Raw genomic sequence first — 23,924 nt, 5'->3', positions numbered from 1 at the left:
TCCAGCAGTCTGTTCACACAGTGGCCAACCAGGTGCCTCTAGGAAGCCCACAAACAAGACAACTACAGCAGCATTGCCCTGCTTGTGTTCCAAAGCACCTAATATAATAAGCATGTTCATCTGATCCTGGAGAGAATAGGTATGCACCATGACTAGTATACATTTTTACTAGTAGCCATGAATTGCCCTCTCCTCCATGAACATGTCCACCCCCCTCTTCAAGCCTTCCAAGTTGGCAGCCATCACCACATCCTGGGGCAGGGAGTTCCACAATTTAACTATGCGTTGTGTGAAGAAAGACTTCCTTTTATCTGTTCCGAATCGCTCCTCCTCCAGCTTCAGCAGATGACCCCGCGTTCTGGTATTAGGGGAGAGGGAGAAAAGATTCTCCCCTGTCCATTCTCGCCATACCATGCATAGTTTTATATATAATAAATCTAAGGGTGCAGCAAGGGCAAACAAATCAGAGGGGCGATGTGTTTGATTTCCACACAGTGAACCAATTCTCTAATTTGCTATAGGGGATAAACTAAATATTTTGGGACTTGCTCCGTCAGCACTTTTGCAAATGGGTATGGACCAAGCTAGACTAACTATAAAGGAAAGAGTCAAAGATACTAAGCGTCAAACAGATCTCTTGAGATCCCCTGCATATATAGCACCTCAACATTCCAGGTATATTCTAGCACCAGCTGCATATTTATACTCCCTGGAAAGGAACACACATAGGAGGGCCTATACACTGGCCGGATGGGCAGTCCTACAATCTGCCATATTAGAAGGGAGATTTAAGAAGATCCCCAGGGTAGAGAGACTTTGCCCGTGTAGCACAGGGGAGCTGGAAACCATCGAGCATGTATTTTTTAGATGTCCCCTCTACAAGTCAGCCCACTTCAATATTATTGACCCTTTGATTAGGGAAATGGGCTCTGGTGATGAGGGTGAATGGACCAAAAGGTTTCTGCTGGGAGACAGCTCTCCAATCACCACCCAGGTTGCAAAATATTGTGCAGTAGAAGGCGGCTAAGGGGAGACATGATAGAGGTCTATAAAATTATGCATGGTTTGGAGAGAGTGGAACAGGGAGAAGTTTTTCTCCCTCTCCCATAATACTAGAATGCGAGGTCATCTGTTGAAGCTGGAGGGTGACAGATTCAAAACAGATAAAAGGAAGTATTTTTTCACACAACGCATAGTTAAATTGTGGAACTCCCTGCCCCAGGATGTGGTGATGGCTGTCAACAAGGAAGGCTTTAAGAGGAGAATGGACATGTTCATGGAGGAGACGGCTATTCATGGCTACTAGTCAAAATGGATACTAGTCATGCTGCATACCTATTCTCTCTAGTATCAGAGGAGCATGCCTATTATATTAGGTGCTGTGGAACACAGGCAGGATGGTGCTGCTGCAGTCATCTTGTTTGTGGGCTTCCTAGAGGCACCTGGTTGGCCACTGTGTGAACAGACTGGTGGACTTGATGGGCCTTTGTCTGATCCAGCAGGGCCTTTCTTATGTTCTAATGAAGCTACATCGCCTTAATGCAAGTGTAAAATTGGTTGATTACTAATTTTGTTGGCCTTGGTTGTAAACATCTACTCTGTATGGTCAGTTTCTGCTTTACCTGTTTTATCTGGCATACTAGCTGCAAATAAAATTTATTTTTTAATTTAACTGCAGGCTTCCACGGTTTAATCGGCCATCAGCCTTGTTTCCACCCAAACACTCCTTTGGCTTCCCTCCCTTGCACTTACTGTCCGGGAGTTTGAGGACTCTCTCCCCCAGACTGTGGAAGAGCTGGTGCCGCATGGCATCGTCCGCGGAGATCCGCTTTCTGCCCTCAAACTGCATCGGAAAGGGGGGGGGGAGAGAAGAGAGGGAAAGAGAAAAAGGAGAGCTCAATCCCAAGGGCTAGAGCAGGGGTGGGGAACGTCATGCCCGGGGGCCGTTTGAGGCCCGCGAAATCGTTTGGTCTGGCCCTTCGTGGGTCCTGGCAGATCTCTAGCTCAGAAGGATCTGGCGATCCACCCCCTCCCACGGACAGGAATATTCAAGGCAGATGTGAGTTTGTTTTGCTGAGAAAAGGGACCTTTTTCCCCCTTGTAGAAGAGTCGTTAGCTATGGAGCTGCTAGGACCGCCCAAGAAATTGTGTTAACCCTTTACCGCCCGGGCCGTGGAGAAACGTATTCCCACTGTACTACAAGAGGGCTGGGGGCGGAAGTGGCGACAATGGAGGGGTTAAAGGGGGCAGAGCCAGAATGCACGGGGGGGGGGAGTTCTTAGCCAGTGTGTCCTCATTTCATCCCTGCAGGCGGAGGTAGCAGGAGCCAGCTGTATAATCCGGCCCTGACCATGCGGAGCAGGAGCAACTCCGGCGTGTGGCTGGACAGCTACGCCCGGCTGGTGCAACAGACCATCCTGTGCCACCAGGTGGGCAAGTGCACTACCGGTTGGATGCCTGCCTGCCTGCCCGCACGAGGGGGGGTCATTTGGGGCAGCTGCCCGCTTGGGGCTTGGTCAGCTAATTTTTAAGTTGAAAATTTTGTATGGCCCGCGAATGATATTATAAATATCCAAATGGCCCCTGGAGAAAAAAAGGTTCCCCACCCCTGGGCTAGATCAAGTCTAGAAGGTCACATGACCACCCTTCCCGACTCGCACCAGGAAGTCTACCTCCACCAACACACGACGGGTGGCCATGTCAGTCTGTCTGTAGCAGTAGGAAAGAGCGAGAGTCCAGTAGCGCCTGAAAGACCCAACAAAATTTCTGGCAGGGTATGAGCTTTGGTCACAGCTCAAGTCTTCCTAGCTGTATCTGAAGAAGTGAGCTGCGGCTCACGGAAGCTCATACCCTGCCAGGTATTTCGTTGGGTCTTTCAGGCGCTACTGGACTCTCGCTCTTTTCTACGCCACCGAAACAGAACAGCTATGTGGCTTCCGCTCGAAAAGGGTCCTGTCAGAGCCCTGGACCAAGTATGTTTGTGTGGAACTACACCAGTCTCCAAAAAAAGGAGAATACCAGGGCTACAAATTTCCATCTTCTGTGGGGGTAGCCGCGTAATTCCACTCTGATGGGGTGGAGGAGCGGAGAATCAAACCTGGTTCTCCAGATCAGAGTCCACCACTCCAAACCACTGCTCTTAACCACCTGGCCCCTTCCCACCTTCTAAAAATACTTGGTGGGTGCCAAGAAAGGTGTCGGCTAATACCATGGCGCCCAAGGGCACTGTGATGGGGACCATTGCATGACAGGGAAGGCCTTCCGCCGCTCAGGCTGAGAAGGAAACCTAGGGAATGGATCCCGAGAAGCCCCCCCAAACCCCAGTGCTCACCTGCAGCAGCTTCCCCAGGAGGTCGGCCCCATCATTATCCAGCCTGTAAAGTCCCAGAGAGACAAGGGGAAAAAAATCAGTCTAGCCATCCCTTCAGAGAAACTCGAGTCTCTACTTCCCAGGGCTTCATGAGGCTGCTGACCATCTTTAAAAGGTAAAGGTAGTCCCCTGTGCAAGCACCGGGTCATTCCTGACCCATGGGGTGACATCACATCCCGACGTTTACTAGGCAGACTATGTTTACGGGGTGGTTTGCCAGTGCCTTCCCCAGTCATCTTCCCTTTACCCCCAAGCAAGCTGGATACTCATTTTACCAGCCTCGGAAGGATGGAAGGCTGAAACTGGCTACCTGAAACCGACTTCCGTTGGGATCGAACTCAGGTTGCGAGCAGAGCTTTCGACTGCAGTACTGCAGCTTACCACTCTGTGCCAAGGGGGGCTCCTAGCTGACCATCTTTGCAACATGTGTAATGGGGAAAAGGGAACTTAAGACCACCAGGCCACCAGAAATTTTCTTCATAGCCTGCAGCAACAATTAAACACGTAAAAAACCAACAAGGGCATTCCCAAACTCCACATTAAGAGGATAATATTTGGCTCTGCCACTTATCACTTAGTTCCTAAGGCTGTGTGTCTGCTGTGATTCTATAAGGGGGCACAAAAAGTGCTGAACGTTATGCCAAACGGAGACTACACCTCCCTGAGGACTGCAGATTTCATTTGTTCCCTTCAAAAGAAAAAGCAGGTTCCTAGCTGTGATGTAATGGTTAAACATAAGAAAAGCCCTGCTGGATCAGACCAAGGCCCATCAAGTCCAGCAGTCTGTTCACACAGTGGCCAACCAGGGGTCTCTAGGAAGCCCACAAACAAGATGACTGCAGCAGCATCCTGCCTGTGTCACACAGCACCTAATATAATAGGCACGCTCCTCTGATCCTGGAGAGAATAGGCATGCTCTCTCTATGGACATGTCCACTCCCCTCTTCAAGCCATCCAAGTTGGCAGCCATCACCACATCCTGGGGCAGGGAGTTCCACAATTTAACTCAGGAAGCAACTTATTGGGAATCAAGTCTTTCCTACAGTGATTGTCTTATAGCCTTTAACAAGTTTGCATGCGGGGTTCTGGTCCTCACCCCAATCCCTGCCCAACCGAATTATTTTGTCTTACTAGGAAACTTTACTGTTGGATTCAATTGTTATACCCTGTAAACCATTTACTGATTGACTGAAGTTTTTATCATACTTGTAGTCCACCTTGGGTCACAGCGAGAATTATTAATAGTCACATAGACTAATAATAATAACATTGTTGTTGCTGTTATTGTTATTCTTATTAAAAGCAACCACCCCCATAACTGCAACAATATGCTTAGTATTATGTTGGCAATGCCTGGCATGATGTTAGAAGTTGCTAGACCGAACACGTCCGTTGTGCATAATGTGTTTGCTTCTTAGCAACTATGCCAGATTCAGAGGGTCTCCTTTGATTCATATCTGATTCATATGAACACACATGAACACATGAAGCTGCCTTATACTGAATCCGACCCTCGGTCCATCAAAATCAGTATTGTCTCCTCAGACCAGCAGCGGCTGTCCAGGGTCTCAGGCAGGGGTCTTTCACATCACCTACTTGCCTGGTCCCGTTTGCTGGAGATGCTAGGGACTGAACCTGGGACCTTCTGCATGCCAAGCAGATGCTCTGCCACTGAGCCATAGCCCCTCCTCATATGCTGACACTCACCTAGGAGCATGGTTGATCAGGGCCTCAGAGCGATATTTGGGGTAATTGTAGGTTCGGAATTCCTCATTGGACAGGATTCCAGGCCACGTTTCTTCATTAGGTGTCCCTGACAGTGAAGAAGAGGAGGAGAAACGGAGATGAGTAAAATCAGCAAATAGCATGGACACCCTAAACCGGAGAACAATGCCTCAGAAGAAGAGGAAGAAGAAGAGTTGGTTTTGATGTCCCGATTTACTCTACCTTTAAGGAGTCTCAAAGGGGCTTACAATCACCTTGCCTTCCTCTCCTCACAACACAATGGGTAGCTCTGTTATTCGGTCAATATCAGTAGAAAAGAGCAAGAGTCCAGTAGCACCTTAAAGACTAACCTTAAATACTAACAGGGTATGAGTTTTCGTGAGCCACAGCTCACTTCTTCAGATACTCCAGTGGCTCACGAAAGCTCATACCCTGCCAGAAATTTTGTTAGTCTTTAAGGTGCTATTGGACTCTTCCTCTTTTCTCCTCACAACAGACACCTTGTGAGGCAGGTGGGGTGGAGAGAGTTTAAAGAGAACTGTGACTGGCCCAAGGTCACCCAGCAGGCTTCGTGTGAGGAGCGGGGAAACAAGCCTGGTTCACCAGATTAGAGTCCAACTCCCATGTGAAGGAGTGGGGAATCAAACCCGGTTCTCCAGATTAGAGTCCACCACTCTTCACCGATACACCACACTGGCATAGTATTGTTATAATCCCTCAGAGTCAGCTTTCAAGGGACATTCCCACCGTCACTCCTCTTTCATTTTCTTTCCTTATAACGCTTGCTGAACTAGGACAGAACTGCGTGTGTTTCCTGTACAGACTTGCTTTCTTCTTCCGGAATCTGAGGTTCCTCCCCAACCCATTCAAATGCTGAATTTGTGTACTTGGCTGCCAGTTTATAAATAAAATAAGAGCAGGGGGACAGAACAGAGACAGTCTAACAACCAGAACTTAGGATCTTGACATAGACTCAGTTTGGTCATTGTAGCTTCTAGGGACAGTTCAGGCTTGATGTGATAAGCAAAGTTTACAAGAAGGAGAGTTGGTTTTATATGCCAACTTTCTCTACCACTTGAGGAAGAATGAAACCGGCTTGCAATCACCTTCCCTTCCCCTCCCCACAACAGACACCAGGTGAGGTAGGTGAGGCGGAGAGAGCTGTGACTTGGCCAAGGTCACCCAGCTGGCTTCGTGCGTAGGAGTGGGGAAACAAATCCAGTTCACCAGATTAGCTTCCGCCGCTCATGTGGAGGAGTGGGGAATCAAACCCGGTTCTCCAGATCAGAGTCCACTGCTCTTTTGCAAAAAGAAATTACAAGATGGCCAGGGCTGCATCTACATGGGGGAGGTGGATGGGGGGAGGTGGTAAAACATGCCCCTGCAGTAGCAGCAGATGTCATAGCTTTCTTCAGGTTTTTGAGAGCAGCTTGGGAGAGGAGATTCAAAATTGCCTGAAGGGCGTTTACAGGGGAGGCTCAATGGGTCTTTGAAGGGTGTGGCACCCGAACACATCCCTCTCACCTGCCCATTCTCCCCCCCCCCGAAATGCCCTCCCCAACATTTGAGTGTGCACTCAAGAGTGTGCACTCAAGAGCTAGCTGAGGTGATGAAGTCACCATTTGGTCCTCAAAAACATTATTTCGACAGGAATCCCATTATTTTGACAGGAGCCAGCGCGATGTAGTGGTTAAGAGCAGTGGTTTGGAGTGGCAGAGTCTGATCTGGAGAGCCGGGTTTGATTCCCCACTCCTCCACATGAGCGGCGGAGGCTAATCTGGCGAACTGGATTTGTTTCTGCGCTCTTAAACATGAAGCCAGCTGGGTGACCTTGGGCCAGTCACACACTCTCAGCCCACCTACCTCACAGGGTGTCTGTTGTGGGGAGGGGAAGGGGATTGTAAACCGGTTTGATTCTCCTCCCCAATGCATAATCAGCAATGCGGCCCTGTCAGACCTCATGAGGCCCATACCCAATATCCGAAAAATGAAGTGCAGCTGCTCCTCAACGGTGGAACCTGGGAAAAGCGGCCGTCCTGTGGACATCTCGTAGAATATGCAGCCCACGCCCCTACGGGGAGAGAAAGACAGGCGTCAGGGGCTATGAGGAGGATGTGTTAGGACCTGCCCTGTAAACGCTTGTTTCAAAATGGAAGCCTAACTCTGGGCCCGGAGAACTGAAAGTCCTGCACTGAGAAAAGCCAGCCTCTGTGATTCAAATCTCTCTCTCTCTCTCTCTCTCTCTCTCTCTCTCTCTCTCTCTCTCTCTCTCTCTCTCTCTCTCTCTCTCTCTCTCTCTCTCTCTCCCTTTCCCCGTTCTTACAGAGGTCTTGAACAATAAAACCATAAAACATAAACAAGACCCATCTCTAAAAACACCTCCTTTCAATTCTTCTCCACAGCCTCCCAAAAACGAGTGACAAAAGAAGTACGCTGAGGGTCAGTCCCCTAAGAGGAACTGAACCTTTTGCTCCAAAGTTGCTCGAGAAAACATGGACCGTTTCGGAAAGCATGGTATAATCCATTTTAGCCTAAGTTGGTAAACGTAAGGGCAGTGCAAAAGGATGTGTACCAAGGAGTCCACCAGTTTGAATCTATCACACAAACCCAGTGGTCAGTGGGTAGCACGTGAATACTCCATGTAGCTAGATGTAGCACTCGTGACGAGCAAAACGGTATTACGCAAAAGGAGATGAAAATGAACTTAATTCATGTATGGGTTACAGAATTCAGCTTTGGATTCACCTTGGCACTAAGCGTTCATCTTTTTTCATTCCAACTGTTTGCAACCCTGCCTACTATAGAAGAGTGTGAGCAATTATTTGTGAAGATGTGCCGCATTTTAGGAAGCATACAATCATAGAATCATAAGAGTTGGAAGGGGCCATACAGGTCATCTAGTCCAACCCCCTGCTTAATGCAGGATCAGCCTAGAGCATCTCTGACAAGTGTTTGTCCAGCCTCTGCTTAAAGACCGCCAGTGAGGGGGAGCTCGCCACCTCCCTAGGTAGCCGATTCCACTGTTGAACAACTCTTAGTGTAATTTCCCCCAATATCCAGCCAGTATCTTTCCACCAGCAATTTAAACCCATTATTGCAAGCCCTATCCTCTGCTGCCATGACCACTAGTCAAAATGAATACTAGTCACGATGCATACCTATTCTCTACTGTATCAGAGGAGCATGCCCATTATATTAGGTGCATTGGAACACAGGCAGGATAATGCTGCTGCAGTCATCTTGTTTGTGGGCTTCCTAGAGCCACCTGGTTGGCCCCTGTGTGAACAGACTGCTGGAATTGATGGGCCTGGGTCTGATCCAGCAGGGCCTTTCTTATGTTCTTAAGATGTTCCATCCTGCGCCACCCCCCATGGTAACAATAGGCCGCACCACCATAAAATTTGTGGCTATGAGCCTAGCCTCCAGAGGGCTGTGCAGAATGCTTACCACATGTCGATCTGCGTGGAATATTCCGTCGAGCCCAACAGAATGTCAGGGGGTCGGTACCAAAGCGTCACCACTTCATTGGAGTAGGTCTTGGTGGGAATGGATTTTGCCCGGGCCAGCCCTAGGAGAATTTTAAAAAACTTATCTATACACATTAGGACAGAGGTTGCCGACCTCTTCTTTAATGAGAGCTACTTCTGAGTAACAGAAAATACAGGTAGAGGATCCCTTATCCAGACATCCCATATCCAGACTAATCAGAAAACCGGACCCTTTGAGCCGGCATGCTGGCAGATCCGTGCTTGCCGGCTTTCAATGTTTCCTCTTGCCTAAAAAAATAAAATACAGTGTACACTGCATCGTAGGTGGAGACTGAAAGCCTGCCATTGTTAGTTTGTTTATTGTTTGTTATTGCTCTTGTTTGACAGCTGATACAGATATTCTGGTGAGACAGTTACACCTTTGTTTTCTGATGGTTCAATGTACACAAAAGTATTAAAAACAGTGTTCAAAATTACATTCAGGCTATGTGTATAGTGTGTATATAAAACATAAATAAATTTGGGTCCTATCCCCAAGATATCTCACTATGCATAAGCAAAAATTCCAAATTATTCAAAAATATGGAAAGATCCAAAATACGGACCACTTCTGGTCCCAAGCAGTCCGGGATACTCAACCGGGATACTCAACCTGCATCCCAAGATACCCTTCTTCCTTGGACATATTTCCAAGTTTTGTTCAGTCCTCCAAAATAGGCAATGGACAAGGAAGAGTGCCCGAAAGGAAGCAATCAGTTAAGGTGCATGGAGAAAACTCCTATGAAATCAAAGGTTTTTAAAAAAAGAAAAAGTCTCGAGGAGATATTTTTGCCGACTTTTGTAGAGTCTTCTAGAGGATGCATAGACTACTCTGAAGCCACTGGAAAGCTACCAGTAGCCCATGAGCTAACTGTTAAAGACCCCTGCATGGGGGATACTCTCTAACACAGAATCATAGAGTTGGAAGGGACCTCCGGGGTCATCTAGTCCAACCCCCCGCACAATGCAGGAAATTCACAATGACCTCCCCCCACACACACACCCAGTGACCCCCTACTCCATGCTCAGAAGATGGCCAAAAAAAACACAACCAAAAAACCCTTCCAGGATCCCAGGCCAATCTGGCCTGGAGGAAAATTGCTTCCTGACTCCAAAGTGGCGATGGGCACCACCCTGGGCATGCAAGAAAGGGCCACGAGAGCCAAACGCTGATGCAAACCTTCCTGCCCTCCCTCTCATCATCTGCCGAAGGTCACAGAATCAGCACTGCTGACAGATGGCCATCTAGCCTCTGCCTAAAAACCTCCAGGAAAGGAGATCCCACCACCTCCCGAGGAAGCCTGTTCCACTGAGGAACCGCTCGAACTGTTAGAAAGTCCTTCCTGATGATTAGACGGAAACTCTTTTGATTTAATTTCAACCCTTTCAGAAAGAAAGGTTTGTTTTTTAACTCACCAAAGTCTGCTAGTTTGAGCTCCCCTCTTTCATTGATAAGCAGGTTCTGGGGTTTGAGGTCTCGATGCAGCACCTTCTGATGGTGGCAATAGGCAAGGCCACGCAGCAGCTGGAAGAGGAATAGCTGGAAGGAAAAAAACAAAGCCTTGTTGATTCGTTTTTTCCTTTGGAACAACTGACGTTGACCCCCTTCCCAGAACCCTACAATCACGGCTGGGTTTATGATGCAGTTCTGAGCCCTCTTTCGGAAGAGACGCAGCCCACAAACTAGGAAACAGCAAAGCATTTGTTGGTGTGTGTGTGTGTGTGATGGCGACCCTATGAATCAGTGTCCTCCGAAATGTCCTATCCTTAACAGCCTTGCTCAGGTCTTGCAAACTGAGGGCCATGGCTTCCTTTATAGAGTCAATCCATCTCTTGTCGGGTCTTCCTCTTTTCCTTCTGTCTTCAACTTTTCCGAGCATGATTGTCTTTTCCAGTGACTCTTGTCTTCTCGTGATGGGACCAAAGTACGACAGCCTCAGTTTAGTCATTTTGGCTTCTAGGGCCAGTTCAGGCTTGATTTGATCTATTACCCACTGAGTTGTTGTTGTTTTTTGGCAGTCCACGGTATCCGTAACACTCTCCTCCAACACCAATGAAGAAATGTATCTAGGTTTGTACCATTTATGCCTTCCTCAGATCTGATGAAGGGAGCTTGGACAGTGATGGAAATACTTGGGTGAATTTTATTTATTGGTTTATATTTGGACTTCTAGCCGCCCTCCATCCCCAGCCAAGGCCGGGCCCAGAACGGGTTACATCAATTAAAACAATAATGCATACAATAAAATTGCGAGAATTTAATCCTGTTAAAATACTAATTCAAAATCTAAAACAGCAGGCGCTCAGTGTCTGCCCCCAAGAACCGAGAGCCAGCCACAGAGAAGCAATCCGAGTCCCCTAAAAATCAAATGGAAAGAAGAAAGAAGGGGAGGGGGGAGGCCAGACATGATGGAAAACCATTGCTGCCTTCAACCATAGGCCTCGCGGAACATCTCAGCCTTACTGGCCCTGCAGAACTGTGTTAGAATTCTTGGGTGGAGGGCGTTTCTCCAAAGCCAGCCTACCTCCACGGGCTAGCCCTGGGTTGAGCATCCTTTTAGAAGAAGAAGAGTTGGTTTTTATATGCCGACTTTCTCTACCACTTAAGGGAGACTCAAACCGGCTTAAAATCACCTTCCCTTCCCCTCCCCACAACAGATACCCTTGTGAGGTAGGTGGGGCTGAGAGAGTGTGACTGGCCCAAGGTCACCCAGCTGGCTTCATGTGGAGGAGTGGGGAAACTAACCCGGTTCGCCAGATTAGCTTCCACCGCTCGTGTGGAGGAGTGGGGAATCCAACCTGGTTCTGCAGATTAGAGCCCACCGCTCCAAACCACCGCTCTTAATGACTACACCACCAAGTCGCACCCCACCCCCCAAACACTGCCAGATTATCTACGGAGAAAGAGAGGGGACAAAGCTTACCTTCACATTGTGCATATTTATGACATTGCCACAATCATCTAAGTACTGTTTCAGGTCTTTATCCTGCAGAGAAGGAAGGAAGATGAGAGATGGAGGGCTTTTCTCTCTAGGCTATAAAAATCAGACATGGCTTTTATTTATCGAATTAAGCCTGCAATCCTGTTACACAGTTCCCCAACAGGAAGTCTTACTGAACTCGGTAAGACTTTTAAAACAAGTGTACTGGTGTTCTCGATAACGTCTGTGGGCGTCATTCATCCCTGGGTGGGGGAAATTGCATTGTAGTGGCCCAGTTGAGGGAGAGAAGAAGTTGGTTTTTATATGCTGACTTTCTCTACCTTTTAATGAGTCTCAAACCGGCTTACAATCGCCTTCCCTTCCCCTCCCCACAACAGGCACCCTGAGAGGTAGGTGGGGCTGAGATAGTTCAGAGAGAACTGTGACTGGCCCAAGGTCACCTGGCTGGCTTCATGTAGAGGAGTGGGGAATCAAACCCAGTTCTGCAGATTAGAGTCCGCCACTCATGTGGAGGAGTGGGGAATCAAACCTGGTTCTCCAGATTAGAGTGTGCCGCTCATATGGAGGAGAGGGGAATCAAACCGGGTTCTCTAAATTAGAGTCCACAGACGGGTACAAGGGGCTCCAAAGAGTTCTGGCAACCCCTCCTTCCACGGGCAGCAATTTTAGGATTCATAGGCTTGGATCCAGTGCCACACAAGCAGAAAAGTAAACGGCTTTAGCACGGTTCTGCTCAAGCAAGATCTCCCACAACACCTAGCGCTCTGCTTCCTGTATGTTATAGTGCTCGGAAATTGCCTGCACAACATCTTGCACAAATGGAAAAAAACACCTCTGTTCATGGCATGAGATGAACAGAGGTGATTTGCCATTGCCTGCTTTGGCATTGCAACCCTGGACTTCCTTGGTGGTCTCCCATCCAAGTATTAACCAGGACCGACCCTGCTTAGCTTCCAACATCTGATAAGGTTAGGCTGGCCTGGCCCATCCAGGTCAGTTTGTACAGCAAATATAATCATTGTTCGCACAAACTTAATAGCTATGCACATTTGGGGTTTGTGTGAGATCAATTTTCTGCACTTTCCTGGAACCTGATTGGAAGAGTTTCGGCTCTTAAGCGATACACACCTTACATGCACTGTTTCCCCCACCCGTATACTCACTAAATACTCGAAGACAAGCGTGAGGGATTTCTCTGTATGGATGATGTCATGCAGAGTCACTATGTTGGCGTGTTTGAGATCTTTTAGAAGTGAAACTGAAAGAGGGGGGGGAGAGAGAGAGAGAGAGAGACATGGTGAGATTTGCCAGAGAATCACATCCAGCAGTGGAATGTAGTAATTTCCAAAAATGTCTGCTAGAAACGGAGGATATGCATTGACGCATAAATTAATTCATTAATGGCTGCAATGAGCAGAGCAGCCAACACATCGGCAGAAATATGTCCAGTGCCTTTAATGCATGTTTAGTATGTGGAAACAGGCCAGTGAAACTTTTCCCAGCATGGAGAAAAAGGTCATCCTATTACACCTCTATTACAACAGGGAGGATGTTTTCCTCCAGGCCCGTTGGCAACCCTATTTGCGAGTCCAAAGCAGCCACTCTGAGAGAAGGGTGCCCACTGCCCCTCTGCATGAGTTGCTGTTCCAGCCTGGCCTGCTGCAAACTCTGCTAGGAACCGGCCATTCTGACACACGTCTGTCTTGGGGGCGACAGCTCTTAACGCAGAGCTGTTGGATCTTTGTAGAAGGGAGAGAATTGCTTGCAGCGGATGGGAGAAGCTCCTGAGACCTTCACCTGCAAGACTTCTTGTATGCCGGAACAGCCCTGCTGGATCAGACCAATGGCCCATTTAGTCCAGCATCTTGTCTTGCACAGTGGCCAACCAGTTATTCTAAAGGGCCTAGAACAGGGCATAGAGGCCAAGGACTTCCCCCTGATGTTGACTCCTGGCATTGGGATCATAACTCCTTAGCGCAGCTTCTCCATTCCCATTTTAGCTGAATTCATATTGCTGCCTCTCCCCTCCCCCCACCATCATTCCCACCCTCTTTTTAAAAATTATTCCTCTCTACGCTTAGCTGCCTATGCATGGAGTTTTTTTCTTTCTTTTTTTCTTCTCTTTCCTTTTCTCTTATGAGTACTTTCTTCTTTTGCTTGTGGGCTACGTTGGGGAAGAGGATATGGAATAAGGGTTACATGGAGTTTGTTTGTTATGTTTACTATCCTATTTGGAAACTATAAAAATCTTTGGGGGCGGGGAGGAAGAATTGTTCAACTTCAGAAGACACCGCCCATTGTGACTCTGTGTGAGTCACTGCTCTGGGCTTGCCTCCTTCCGGTCACAGGGTATGCTCTGAACAATGACTCACTTCTTTCTAGGGATAAAAGGAAAGCGTGCTTCCACTTTTCGTTCAGGAAAAATCTGCGTCTCAGCTCCCGGGAATGCGGTTGCCAGCGCAAGGGAATGTGTCATCTATTCTAGAGGAATCACACAGTGATCTAGGCACATGTGGGCTTCCCCATTAAAGTTAGTTTTATTCATAGAATCATAGAGTTGGGACCACCAGGGTCATCTAGTCCAACCCCCTGCACAATGCAGGGAATTCACAACTACCTCCCCACCACACACCCCAGTGACCCCTACTCCATGCCCACAAAATGGTCAAGATGCCCTCCCTCTCATTATCTGCTTAAGGTCATAGAGTCAGCATTGCTGACAGATGGCCATCTAACCTCCTCTTAAAAAAACCTCCAGGGAAGGAGAGCTCACCACTTCCCGAGGAAGCCTGTTCCACTGAGGAACTGCTCTAACTGCTAGAAAATTCTTCCTAACTCAGAGAATGATATATTATAAATCAGTCACTAGCTACTACTTCCAAGATGTGTGCATATTCCTAATTTCAACACACTTGCATACATAGTGTTGTCTCCGGCAATGAATGATTTGGCAGCCCGAGCCATCTCAAGCAGCCTTTTTAAAAAGCTATCACAACATCCCCTGGCGACAAGTTCAACAGGTCTTCCATGATGCGCAATGTGATGAGGAACATTTCCCTTTGGCTTTAAAAAAGCTCTTGATGGCAAGAGACCTCTACTCACCTTCCCGGATGGCTGTGCAAGGTGCCCCCTCCTCGTGCTCAAGGCGGATCTCCTTCAGGGCCACCAGGTTGTCCGTGAGTTTACTCTTTCCCTTGTAGACGGTAGCATACGTCCCCTGTGGCGAGGAGGACACAGTTAGGAGCCTGGCCCAGGTCACCCAGCCGCCTAGCCTCCCTCTGACTTGCAAGTTTTTGCATCCATCCCCTAGCAAGCCCACAAGCAAGACGACTGCAGCAGCATTATCCTGCCTGTGTTTCAAAGCATCTAATATAATAGACATGCTCTTCTGATCCTGGAGAGATTAGGTATGCATCATGACTAGTATCCATTTGGACTAGTAGCCATCCTCCATAGGAACATAAGAAAAGCTGTGCTGGATCAGACTAAGGCCCATTAAGTCCAGCAATCTGTTCACACAGCGGCCAACCAGGTGCCTCTAGGAAGCCCACAAACAAGACAACTGTGGCAGCATTGTCCTGCTTGTGTTCCACAGCACCTAAGATAATAGGCATGCTCCTCTGATCCTGGAGAGAATAGGGATGCATCATGACTAGCATCCATTTTTACAAATAGCCATGGATAGCCCTCTCTTCCATGAATATGTCCTCTCCCCTCTTGAAGCCTTCCAAGTTGGCAGCCATCACCACATCCTGGGGCAGGGAGTTCCACAATTGAACAATGAGTTGTATGAAGAAATACTTCCTTTTATCTGTTCTGAATCTCTCGCCCTCAGGCTGCCCTGATCTGCATGATTTATGGCTTTAGAACCTCAGTGCTGTCCACACCCCTCCCTGCCTTCATGCACCCTCTCAGTAGCTGCAGCAGGTAATTAGGTCCATTTTACAGACACAGAACTGAGGAGGAGGAGGAGAAGGAGAAGGAGAAGGAGAAGAAGGAGGAGGAGAAGGAGGAGAAGGAGAAGAAGAGGAGGAGTAGGAGTTGGCTTTCATATGCTGACTTTCTCTACCACTTAAGGAAAAATCAAACCGGCTTACAATCACCTTCCCATCCCCACAACAGACACCCTGTGAGGTAGGTGAGGCTGAGAGTGTGACTAGTCCAAGGTCATCCAATTGGCTGCATGTGTAGGAGTGGGGAAACAAATCCAGTTCACCAGATTAGTGTCCGCCGTTCATGTGGAGGAGTGGGGAATCGAGCCCGGTTCTCCAGATCAGAGTCTGCCACTCCAAACCACCGCTCTTAACCACTACACCACACTGGCTCTGAGGGTACAAGAGACCTGGGTGAACATAGAGCCTCGGATCAGAGCATTAACGGTCCAGCCCTGGAAAAGGAACGCCCCTCCCCCCGCCAGTCTCCACAAAGACAGTCACAGACTCACCTCTCCCAGCTTATCCAACTTGACGTACGTCTCCAGTTTCCCGAAACCGATCTCCGACTGCATGAGAAAGCAGAGAGAAACACAGGGGTGTGACAGGCTAGGGGGTGCCGTGGAAAGCCAGATGCTCTGGCTCCGGCGAGGGGTGCGACAGGAGCAATGGAAGGTCATGAGGGAGAGCAGGGCCAGCACTCACCAGTGAGACTCTCCGTAACCGCCGGCTGAGGGGCTTGTCGAAGAGGGGACTGTTGAGAGTCAGCTTCTCCAAGTAGCCTTCGGGCAGGCGGATGTCGGCCGGGAGCGACAGGCGCTTGTTAATGTCCTGGGTGGAGGAGAAAGAAACCGGGTTTTGGTGCCAGCGGAGGAACCAGGGCCTGGATATCCTCAGGGAAGCATTCCCACCGCCTGCATCTCAGAGGACACCCACAGCACTGCTAAATGGCCCTGCTGCCTTCTGAAGCAAGTACTTGAAGGGCTGTCAAATAGAGCAGGGCTTCTTCAACTTTTTCCACTTGTGACCCCTTTTTGCCCGAGAAATTTTTACTCGTATATAGGTAGGTAAAATAGGTATACAAATCAAACATTTACTGATAATAAATCAGAAAGAAATTTATTTTAAAACAATTCTTTGGTATACATATAGTTTTACCATTTACCGTTGCCAAATTTTTTGCAACCCCCACATTCAGTTACTTGGCCCCATATGGGGTCGCGACCCACAGTTTAAGACGCTTTGATATAGAGGATGGTGCGGAGTTGTTTTCTGTTGCTTCAGAAGGTCGGACCAGAACCAACAGGTTGAAATTAAATCAAAAGAGTTTCCGTCTAGACATTAGGAAGAACTTTCTGACAGTTAGAGCGGTTCCTCAGTGGAACAGGCTTCCTTGGGAGGTGGTGAGCTCTCCTTCCTTGGAGGTTTTTAAGCAGAGGCTAGATGACCATCTGCCAGCAATGCTGATTCTGTGACCTTCGGCAGATGATGAGAGGGACGGCATCTTGGCCATCTTCTGGGCATGGAGTAGGGGTCACTGGGTGTGTGTGGGGGGGTGGTACTTGTGAATTTCCTGCATTGTGCAGGGGGTTGGACTAGATGACCCTGGTGAACTCTTCCAACGCTATGATTCTAAGCCAAGGTTGGCTGTCGCAAGGAGAAGTGCTATTCTTATTCTTACCTGAAAGAACTTTGCCAGATAAACCTCTGTTCTTGTTTTTTAAAATAACAGCAGTAAAGATATTTTTATTCCCGGGGAATCTGAAACATATTCAGATGTGTTGGCCTCATCGTGCTGATTCAGACTCCACCACACCAGTTTGCTGTGACGTTACTGTCTTTCCTGCTTTTAATATAGGGTTGGTTTTCAAGACGGCGCTCGAGTTTGTATTGGGACCCACCCTGAGAGTACCAACCCGATGGAAAGGTGGGTATATTGATTTACTGACTAATTAAACAAAATAAGCCGTCTACTCCCACAATGTTCTCAAGCTCTCGGCATCCAGCCCCATCTCCATGTGCGTTCCCCCCCCCCACAGCCGCTCAAACGTGCCACCCTGCCAGATTTCCGCTTGAGCGCCAATGTTTCTACAATCTTTGCTGAACATGTGGCTTTATGGGGAAAGCTGACATTGCAAACAACCCAAGACAGTCAATGCCACACCAGAGGAGCCTGAATTTCTTCAGATTGTGTTTGATCTTAAGAGGCTAGCCTGAAGAGTGGGGCCTTCTGGTGTGTTAGAAGCCATCTGTAGGGAAAGGGCAAGTGGAACGCTATCTCTAATGCTAAAACTAGAGAGATGTGCAAAACCTAGCAAAAGGATTTCATCTTTTAAAAAATTCCTTTCCCATTGCCCTTTCCTGACCACAGTTGCCAATATGAATTCAACCAGATCTGAAGGAAGGAAGGGGGTAGTGTCGTCAATCTTTTTAAAATGTCTTTGCCTTTAACCAGTAACTCACAATTATGTTTTAAACCATACTGTGACCGGATGTTGTAATGCATCATAGGTTTTGTAGTTTTAGAACCATGGTACACACCCAGTTCTGAAGCCTACATATTAAATTATCACTAGAATAAACAAATAAGCAAAACATGAGTTTGAAGAATCATAAGAATGCCTCACAATGGAAGTTTTTTGTTTTTTGTTTTTTTTTTGTACGAGGAGGAGCAGGAAGAAGGGGTACACTGGGAACACAGCTATCTGTACCTCATGATCCCACGCCCCGGTAGAGAGACCTTTCAATGGAGACCACCCTCCAAGCTTTCCCCCACCACCTCTAATGCTTTGCACCTCAGTGGAAATCTTGCGCGCTGGGTTGTTCCTCATGCGCACCCGGACTGGAGACTGCACCTCGTCTGACGACGTCCCTGACGCTTGGTCGCTCTCGCCATCTGAGCCCATCTTGAGGTCCTCGTGGACGATTTCTGTGCCAAGGAGAGAGAGGGGCAGATCCCCAGGGGCAGGGCAAGTTAGCAGCCTCTTCTCCCTCGTCTGAGTCCTTTTAACATTCCACAAAGCTGGACTTTAGGAAGCAACAAACCTTTGGATTGGGTTTGAAACGGTTGTGTAACTTGCCCTCCCACAGACAGAAATAAGGGCTGATCTACCCCCCGGCAGAACAAATGGACAGGACCGCTTCACTCTACGAGCGAGCAGGATCGTGCTTCTGAATGATCTTCTAGGTCATAAATTCCCAAACCTTTTGAGTCATGGAAAAGTTTTCAGGAGAAAAATTCGTCACGGAGCACGAATTTTCACCTAGCATCTATAGACTAAACTGAATGACAGTCGTATTTTTCTTTCAAGTCTCCTCGAGGAGCATTAGGAGATGTTTCGCGGAGCACAGTTTGAGAACTGCTGTTCTAGGTTAAACGTTCCCTACAAATCAAAAACCATCAATGCTAGCATGCATAGTGGGTGGAGTGTCAGACTAGGACAACTGGGGTCGAGTCCCTGCTCTGCCATGGAAGCCGGCCAGGTGACCTTGACTCCGTCGCAATCTCACAGCCTAGCCTTCCTCGCAGGGTGGTTGTTGTGATGATACAATGGCAGAGGGGAGAACAAGGCAATAAATCACTTTAAGTCCCCCGTTAGAGAGAAAGTAAATTTTTAAAAAAATTAAAAAGTAGAATGTAAATTTTAAAAAGTAATAAAAATAAACACGCAGAGGGCTGAACATTTTACCTTGAGGAGCTAGTTTTCTACAGGGAGGTTTTTTTAAAGAACATGAGAGTGTTAAAAAGTGGTATAGTCTACGCTAGCTGTAGTATGAAGTGGTACGGTCCATTCTATCTCCATGTTGGAGATCCCTGTTATAACCCATGAGCCTTGATATCTATTTCAACCTTATTTTGAAGAGTCAGCATGCCGATTTCATATCAAGCTCACCCCTGAGACACAAGCTTCATCTAAAAGTACATGAGATACTTATGAAACTGACGCACATCTGATCAGCCCAAACCACGACTGACACACTATTAAGACACAGGTCTTAAGTCCCATGTTGACACCAAGTTAATACCTGAAGCCAAGGTCGTTTATGCATGGGTACTTTCACTCACATTCACCCCTGGTCAGTTGTTCCTTGGAATTATGAATGAGTTTTCTGTCCATTAGAGAGAACCTCGTGCCCAGCCCTCACAAATCCAGGGACTTTCCCGTTCCTCTATTCACCCAATTCTTCTTTCTCCCCTGAGCTCAGCCCAGGTGAAATCCCCATACATAAGGCAAAGTGCAAGACATGGAAGCTTGGGGGAGTGACATTTCTCTCACAGAAAACACTACCGCCAATTACAAAACAGTGTTTCAAGGGACGGGGATTCAAGTGCTTCCTGCTTCCTCGGAGTCCTTCTTGAGCAGAAGAAAGGATTTTAGAAACGGGGCTTGGGTTTCCCTCCCATTCCTTTTAGAGAGCCCCGTTTTTCAAAATGTGTTTTTAGCACAGCAATTGGGTTTCCACGTGTGTGGGGGGTAGTTCTCTCACAGTAAGCACTAAGCCAATTACAAAGCATTGTGTCAAAGGGCAAGGACTCCAATGCTTCCTGATTTGAGCTTGGAGATTGCTGGTGCATAGATTCCCAATGGGAAAGTGCGGGTCCAGCAAGCGACAAGCCTCAAGAAAAACTCCCATGCATAAACGACCCCAGGTTTACTGGGACTGAGACCCAGATGTCATCAGGACCCTTACCACACTCCTTCTGATGCCAGGAACAGAAATTCAACACTCTGGCCTACCCGGTCTCCTCAGTCAAGGGACTGCCAGCTCTGAGGCAGCCCAGCTCGGTGACTTAGAGGCCTAACTGTGTGCCAGTCAGCCGGGACTCTGAAACGTCTTCTTTTAGGCCAGCAGGGATTGGCAGAGCCCCTACCCACCACAGGGAGCCTTTGCGGGCAAGGTGGGAGGTGCAATAATCACCTAGTCGGGCGGTGCGGTTCAGGTGAGTGCTCAGACTGCGGCTGATGGCCAGGCGAGGCCTGCGGAAGGTGCCTGCGTATTGGTGCAGGAAGGCGTGAACGCTGCGGGAGGTGCCGGGGCGCACGCTCTTCACTGTGGGGCCTGGGGGGGAAAGGGAGAGGGGAAGAGGGGAGCTCATGGGTGGACAAATGGGTAGACGGACACACAGGGGGTTGGATGGTGAGAGACGATGGGATATGAAGGGTGCCGGGACCAAGGGGCGTTGACCGAGACAAGCAGGTGGGGCACATGGTGTGAGGGCAGGCGGAGAACGGCAAATCAGCAAGGGCAGAAGGGTTGTGATAGGGATTAAAAACACCAGTGAGAGACAGAAGCAACGGGGATGGAGAGGCCAAGGGGAGGAGACGTGGAGAACCAAGAGGAAAACACCCACCCATCCAGCAGATCGGGGAAAGACGGATCCAGGAACGAAGGAGGAGAAGGGAGGGAAAGGGATGCATGAAGAGGAATGGAAATCCCATGCGCACACCGAAAGGAAGGGGGGGAAAACACATGGACATGCGCAGGCCATAGGGAAAAAAGCACACAAGGGAAAGGAAAGGGGGGGTGGAAAAAGCACACAAACCAAAGTCAGATATACAAAAGGGGAAGGATCGGCCATGACATGAGCGGGGGCAAGGGTCGCCACCGCCACGGTGCAAGGAAGGAGGAAACAAAAAAAGAACAGGGAAGAAGGAGAAAAAAAAGAGAAAGAAAGATGAAGGAAGGGAGGAAAAAAAGCAAACTGAAAAATCAAAACAGAATGGAAGTCAAACTTAAGAGGGGAGCCCTCAGCAAAGAGGCATGAAGGGAGCGTAAAGGAGAGGGGAGGACTTACCTGAGAGGGCCGGCTTTCTTTCCTGCCCAAAGTCCCCGGTGAGTCTGAGGGGAGGGGCATTAACAACGATAGAGCAAACCTGCCCAACAGTGGGGCTCTCCCCAGCAAAGGGCGGGAAACCGCCATTAGAACTCGGATGAAGACAACGGGGGACAGGAGCGGTACTTATTGCATGGCCCCACCCCAGAAGTGCTTTCATTCTGGAACATGTTTCTAGCCCTCAAGATGCAGAGATCATCATTCAAAGAGTCATGGCAGCATTTTGTTTGGTGCCTGTTCAGACCATAGCAAAGGACAGGGGGCTTTTCGGCGGTCAGGATCGCTTTTTCCACTCGGTGCGTCTCCCGCTGCATTCCCCACTGACAACCATCTCAACCACCCGGTCCCCTCAACCTCCTGTCCTTTGAAAATCTCCCACCAGTAGGGTTGCCAGCCTCCAGGTACTAGCTGGAGATCTCCCGCTACTACAACTGATCTCCAGCCGATAGAGATCACTTCACCTGGAGAAAAATGGCCGCTATGGCAATTGGACTCTACAGCATTGAAGTCCCTCCCCTCCCCAAACCCCGCTCTCCTCGGGCTCCGCCCCAAAAACCTCCCGCCGGTGGCGAAGCAGGACCTGGCAACCCTACCCATGAGAGATGGCTGGCTCAGTATCTTTCATGTCGTTTGCACAAGTTGCAGGATAACTGGAAGGATCTGGGTTGTTGTTTTTCCTGGTTGAGAAATTCTCGTTTGGATTCGTGTTGCGCTACAGCTCCTCGATTTGATGGACAAAGCGTACGTTTCAACAGGAGGTGAGCCGCAGCGAAGGGCTGTGAGCTACCCCGCTGCGGTTTAACAATCCAGAAAGCAATCTCGTTTCCTCTGTTCCACTTCAGCTCGTCTGCTGTCAACCCCTTTCCTTCTCCCGCTCTGGTTTCCGCAGCATCTGTCAAGTTTGCCCTCTGTCTAGAAGAGCAACTAATGCGCAGCTTGAAGACCGGGAAAAGAAACCTGATGGAAAGATGGCAAGCCGGCACCTTGGGACACAGAAGGGCTGACCAAGGACAATCCTCTGGTCCAGAACTACAGGCCAAAACGGAGGTTTGAACTGGAGCGGGTGGAAGAGAAGGAAGGTGACAGATCCAGAGAAAAGCACAGAAAACTCCCATGTTTATCAGGGATGCTCCCAGTGAGTGCAGGGAAGGTGACCCCGTTGTGGAAAAAACCGCATGGCCCCGAGGCAACATTCAGAGCTTTCCCCTACAGGCATTCCCCCTTTGAAACAGATGTGAGAATCTCTCTTTCCCCCGATACACCTTCATCTCGCTCCTGGAGCGTAGATAGCCAACCTGCAGCATTTGTGCCCAGAGATGCGGGGCAGGAAAAAAATTTTCCAGACCTTTATTGTTCTGCAGAAAGTTTTCCACTTCTAAAGAGCCGTTGTTTCATAAAATGAACAACAATGAATGGAAGCTGTTGCCAATTCAGTATCAGGTAAGCCTGATAGGGCCAAAGTTGTAATTCATGTTTTTCAGGCAATTATCCCTTGGAATTGCATAAGAAATTGTGTGTAAGTTTGATTTGATTTGTATCTGGGAGGGGGGAGATATACCATCAATGCATATAATAATCCTGATGGCAGCTGCCAAATATCTTGGTTTAAGCACTTGAGATCAATTTTACGGGTAGTAGTAATCTCAGCGTTATTTATCTTATCCGGCTGTTATTCTATTTTTTTTATTTTGTATTCTTTTTGTATCTATGTTTTTCCCCCTTTATGCTGTTTTCTGTATATTTTTGTATTAATTATTTATTGTCTGTGTGTTCAGTGCCATCAAGTCGCTTCCGACGCATGGCGACCCTATGAATCATAGTCCTCCAAAATGTCCTATCTTTGACAGCCTTGCTCAGATGTTGCAGATTGAGGGCCGTGGCTTCCTTCATAGTGTCAATCCATCTCTTGTTGGGTCTTCCTCTTTTCCTGCTGCCTTCAACTTTTCCTAGCATGACTGTCTTTTCCAGTGACTCTTGTCTTCTCATAATGTGACCAAAGTACAATTTGCAGGACAATGATTCAGCTCAAACCCAACCCCTTTCTGACTATATATTACTCTTCCTACACACTTGACACTGAGAGACACTGTCGTTCAGTGTTACTCCTCTGAAGATGCCGGCCACAGCTGCTGGCGAAACGTCAGGAAAGAAAATACCAAGACCACGGTTACACAGCCCGGATAACCTACGAGAACCAATGAACTCTGACCGTGAAAGCCTTCGACAATACAATAGCCTCAGTTTAGTCATTTTAGTTTCTAGGGTCAGTTCAGGCTTGAATATATTATAAAATAAAAAAAATGCATATAATCCAAAATTTAAAATCAAGTTATGAATTCACCTGACTTAGCAGCCAAAGCTAAAATTCTGATTTGTATGTGTCCTCTCAGATGGTGGAAGGGATACTGTCACCCCCAGTCTAATGGGCAGCTAGCAAGTCACGCAAGGGAGTGACAGTGAAACTTAGGTACCCAAGTGACCTTCATGGAAAAGAGTTAAATTCAGTTGAAACAGGTGAGTGGGCAACAACACAACTGGCATGTTGTGCACATTTCTTTGGGAATGCTGAAATCAGAAAGCAATCTGATGCAA

At 48.2% G+C, this 23,924-nt stretch overlaps 1 protein-coding gene across 2 annotated transcripts in view; it reads right to left on the bottom strand.

Annotated features, from left to right (window-relative positions):
* CDK16 (cyclin dependent kinase 16) overlaps positions 1–23,924 on the bottom strand; it is a 77,985-nt gene that overhangs the window by 5,246 nt on the left and 48,815 nt on the right. The window contains exons 3-15 of one of the 2 annotated variants that reach the window (XM_056859168.1): positions 20,417–20,557; positions 18,292–18,425; positions 16,202–16,327; positions 16,009–16,065; positions 14,667–14,781; positions 12,728–12,822; positions 11,547–11,609; positions 10,039–10,162; positions 8,543–8,663; positions 7,069–7,166; positions 5,078–5,183; positions 3,332–3,374; positions 1,753–1,843 (exon numbers count right to left, since the gene is read on the bottom strand). In XM_056859168.1, coding sequence (XP_056715146.1) covers positions 1,753–1,843; positions 3,332–3,374; positions 5,078–5,183; positions 7,069–7,166; positions 8,543–8,663; positions 10,039–10,162; positions 11,547–11,609; positions 12,728–12,822; positions 14,667–14,781; positions 16,009–16,065; positions 16,202–16,327; positions 18,292–18,425; positions 20,417–20,557 — 1,314 coding nt within the window. The remainder of the gene's footprint in view (positions 1–1,752; positions 1,844–3,331; positions 3,375–5,077; positions 5,184–7,068; positions 7,167–8,542; positions 8,664–10,038; positions 10,163–11,546; positions 11,610–12,727; positions 12,823–14,666; positions 14,782–16,008; positions 16,066–16,201; positions 16,328–18,291; positions 18,426–20,416; positions 20,558–23,924) is intronic. The other variant, XM_056859176.1, reaches the window with a different exon arrangement.

Source organism: Euleptes europaea, chromosome 1, assembly GCF_029931775.1.
Source record: "Euleptes europaea isolate rEulEur1 chromosome 1, rEulEur1.hap1, whole genome shotgun sequence".
In the NCBI taxonomy this organism is placed as follows: domain Eukaryota; kingdom Metazoa; phylum Chordata; class Lepidosauria; order Squamata; family Sphaerodactylidae; genus Euleptes; species Euleptes europaea.
The sequence above is the reverse complement of the archived record's forward strand: the minus strand, read 5'-3'. Positions and strand labels throughout refer to the sequence as shown.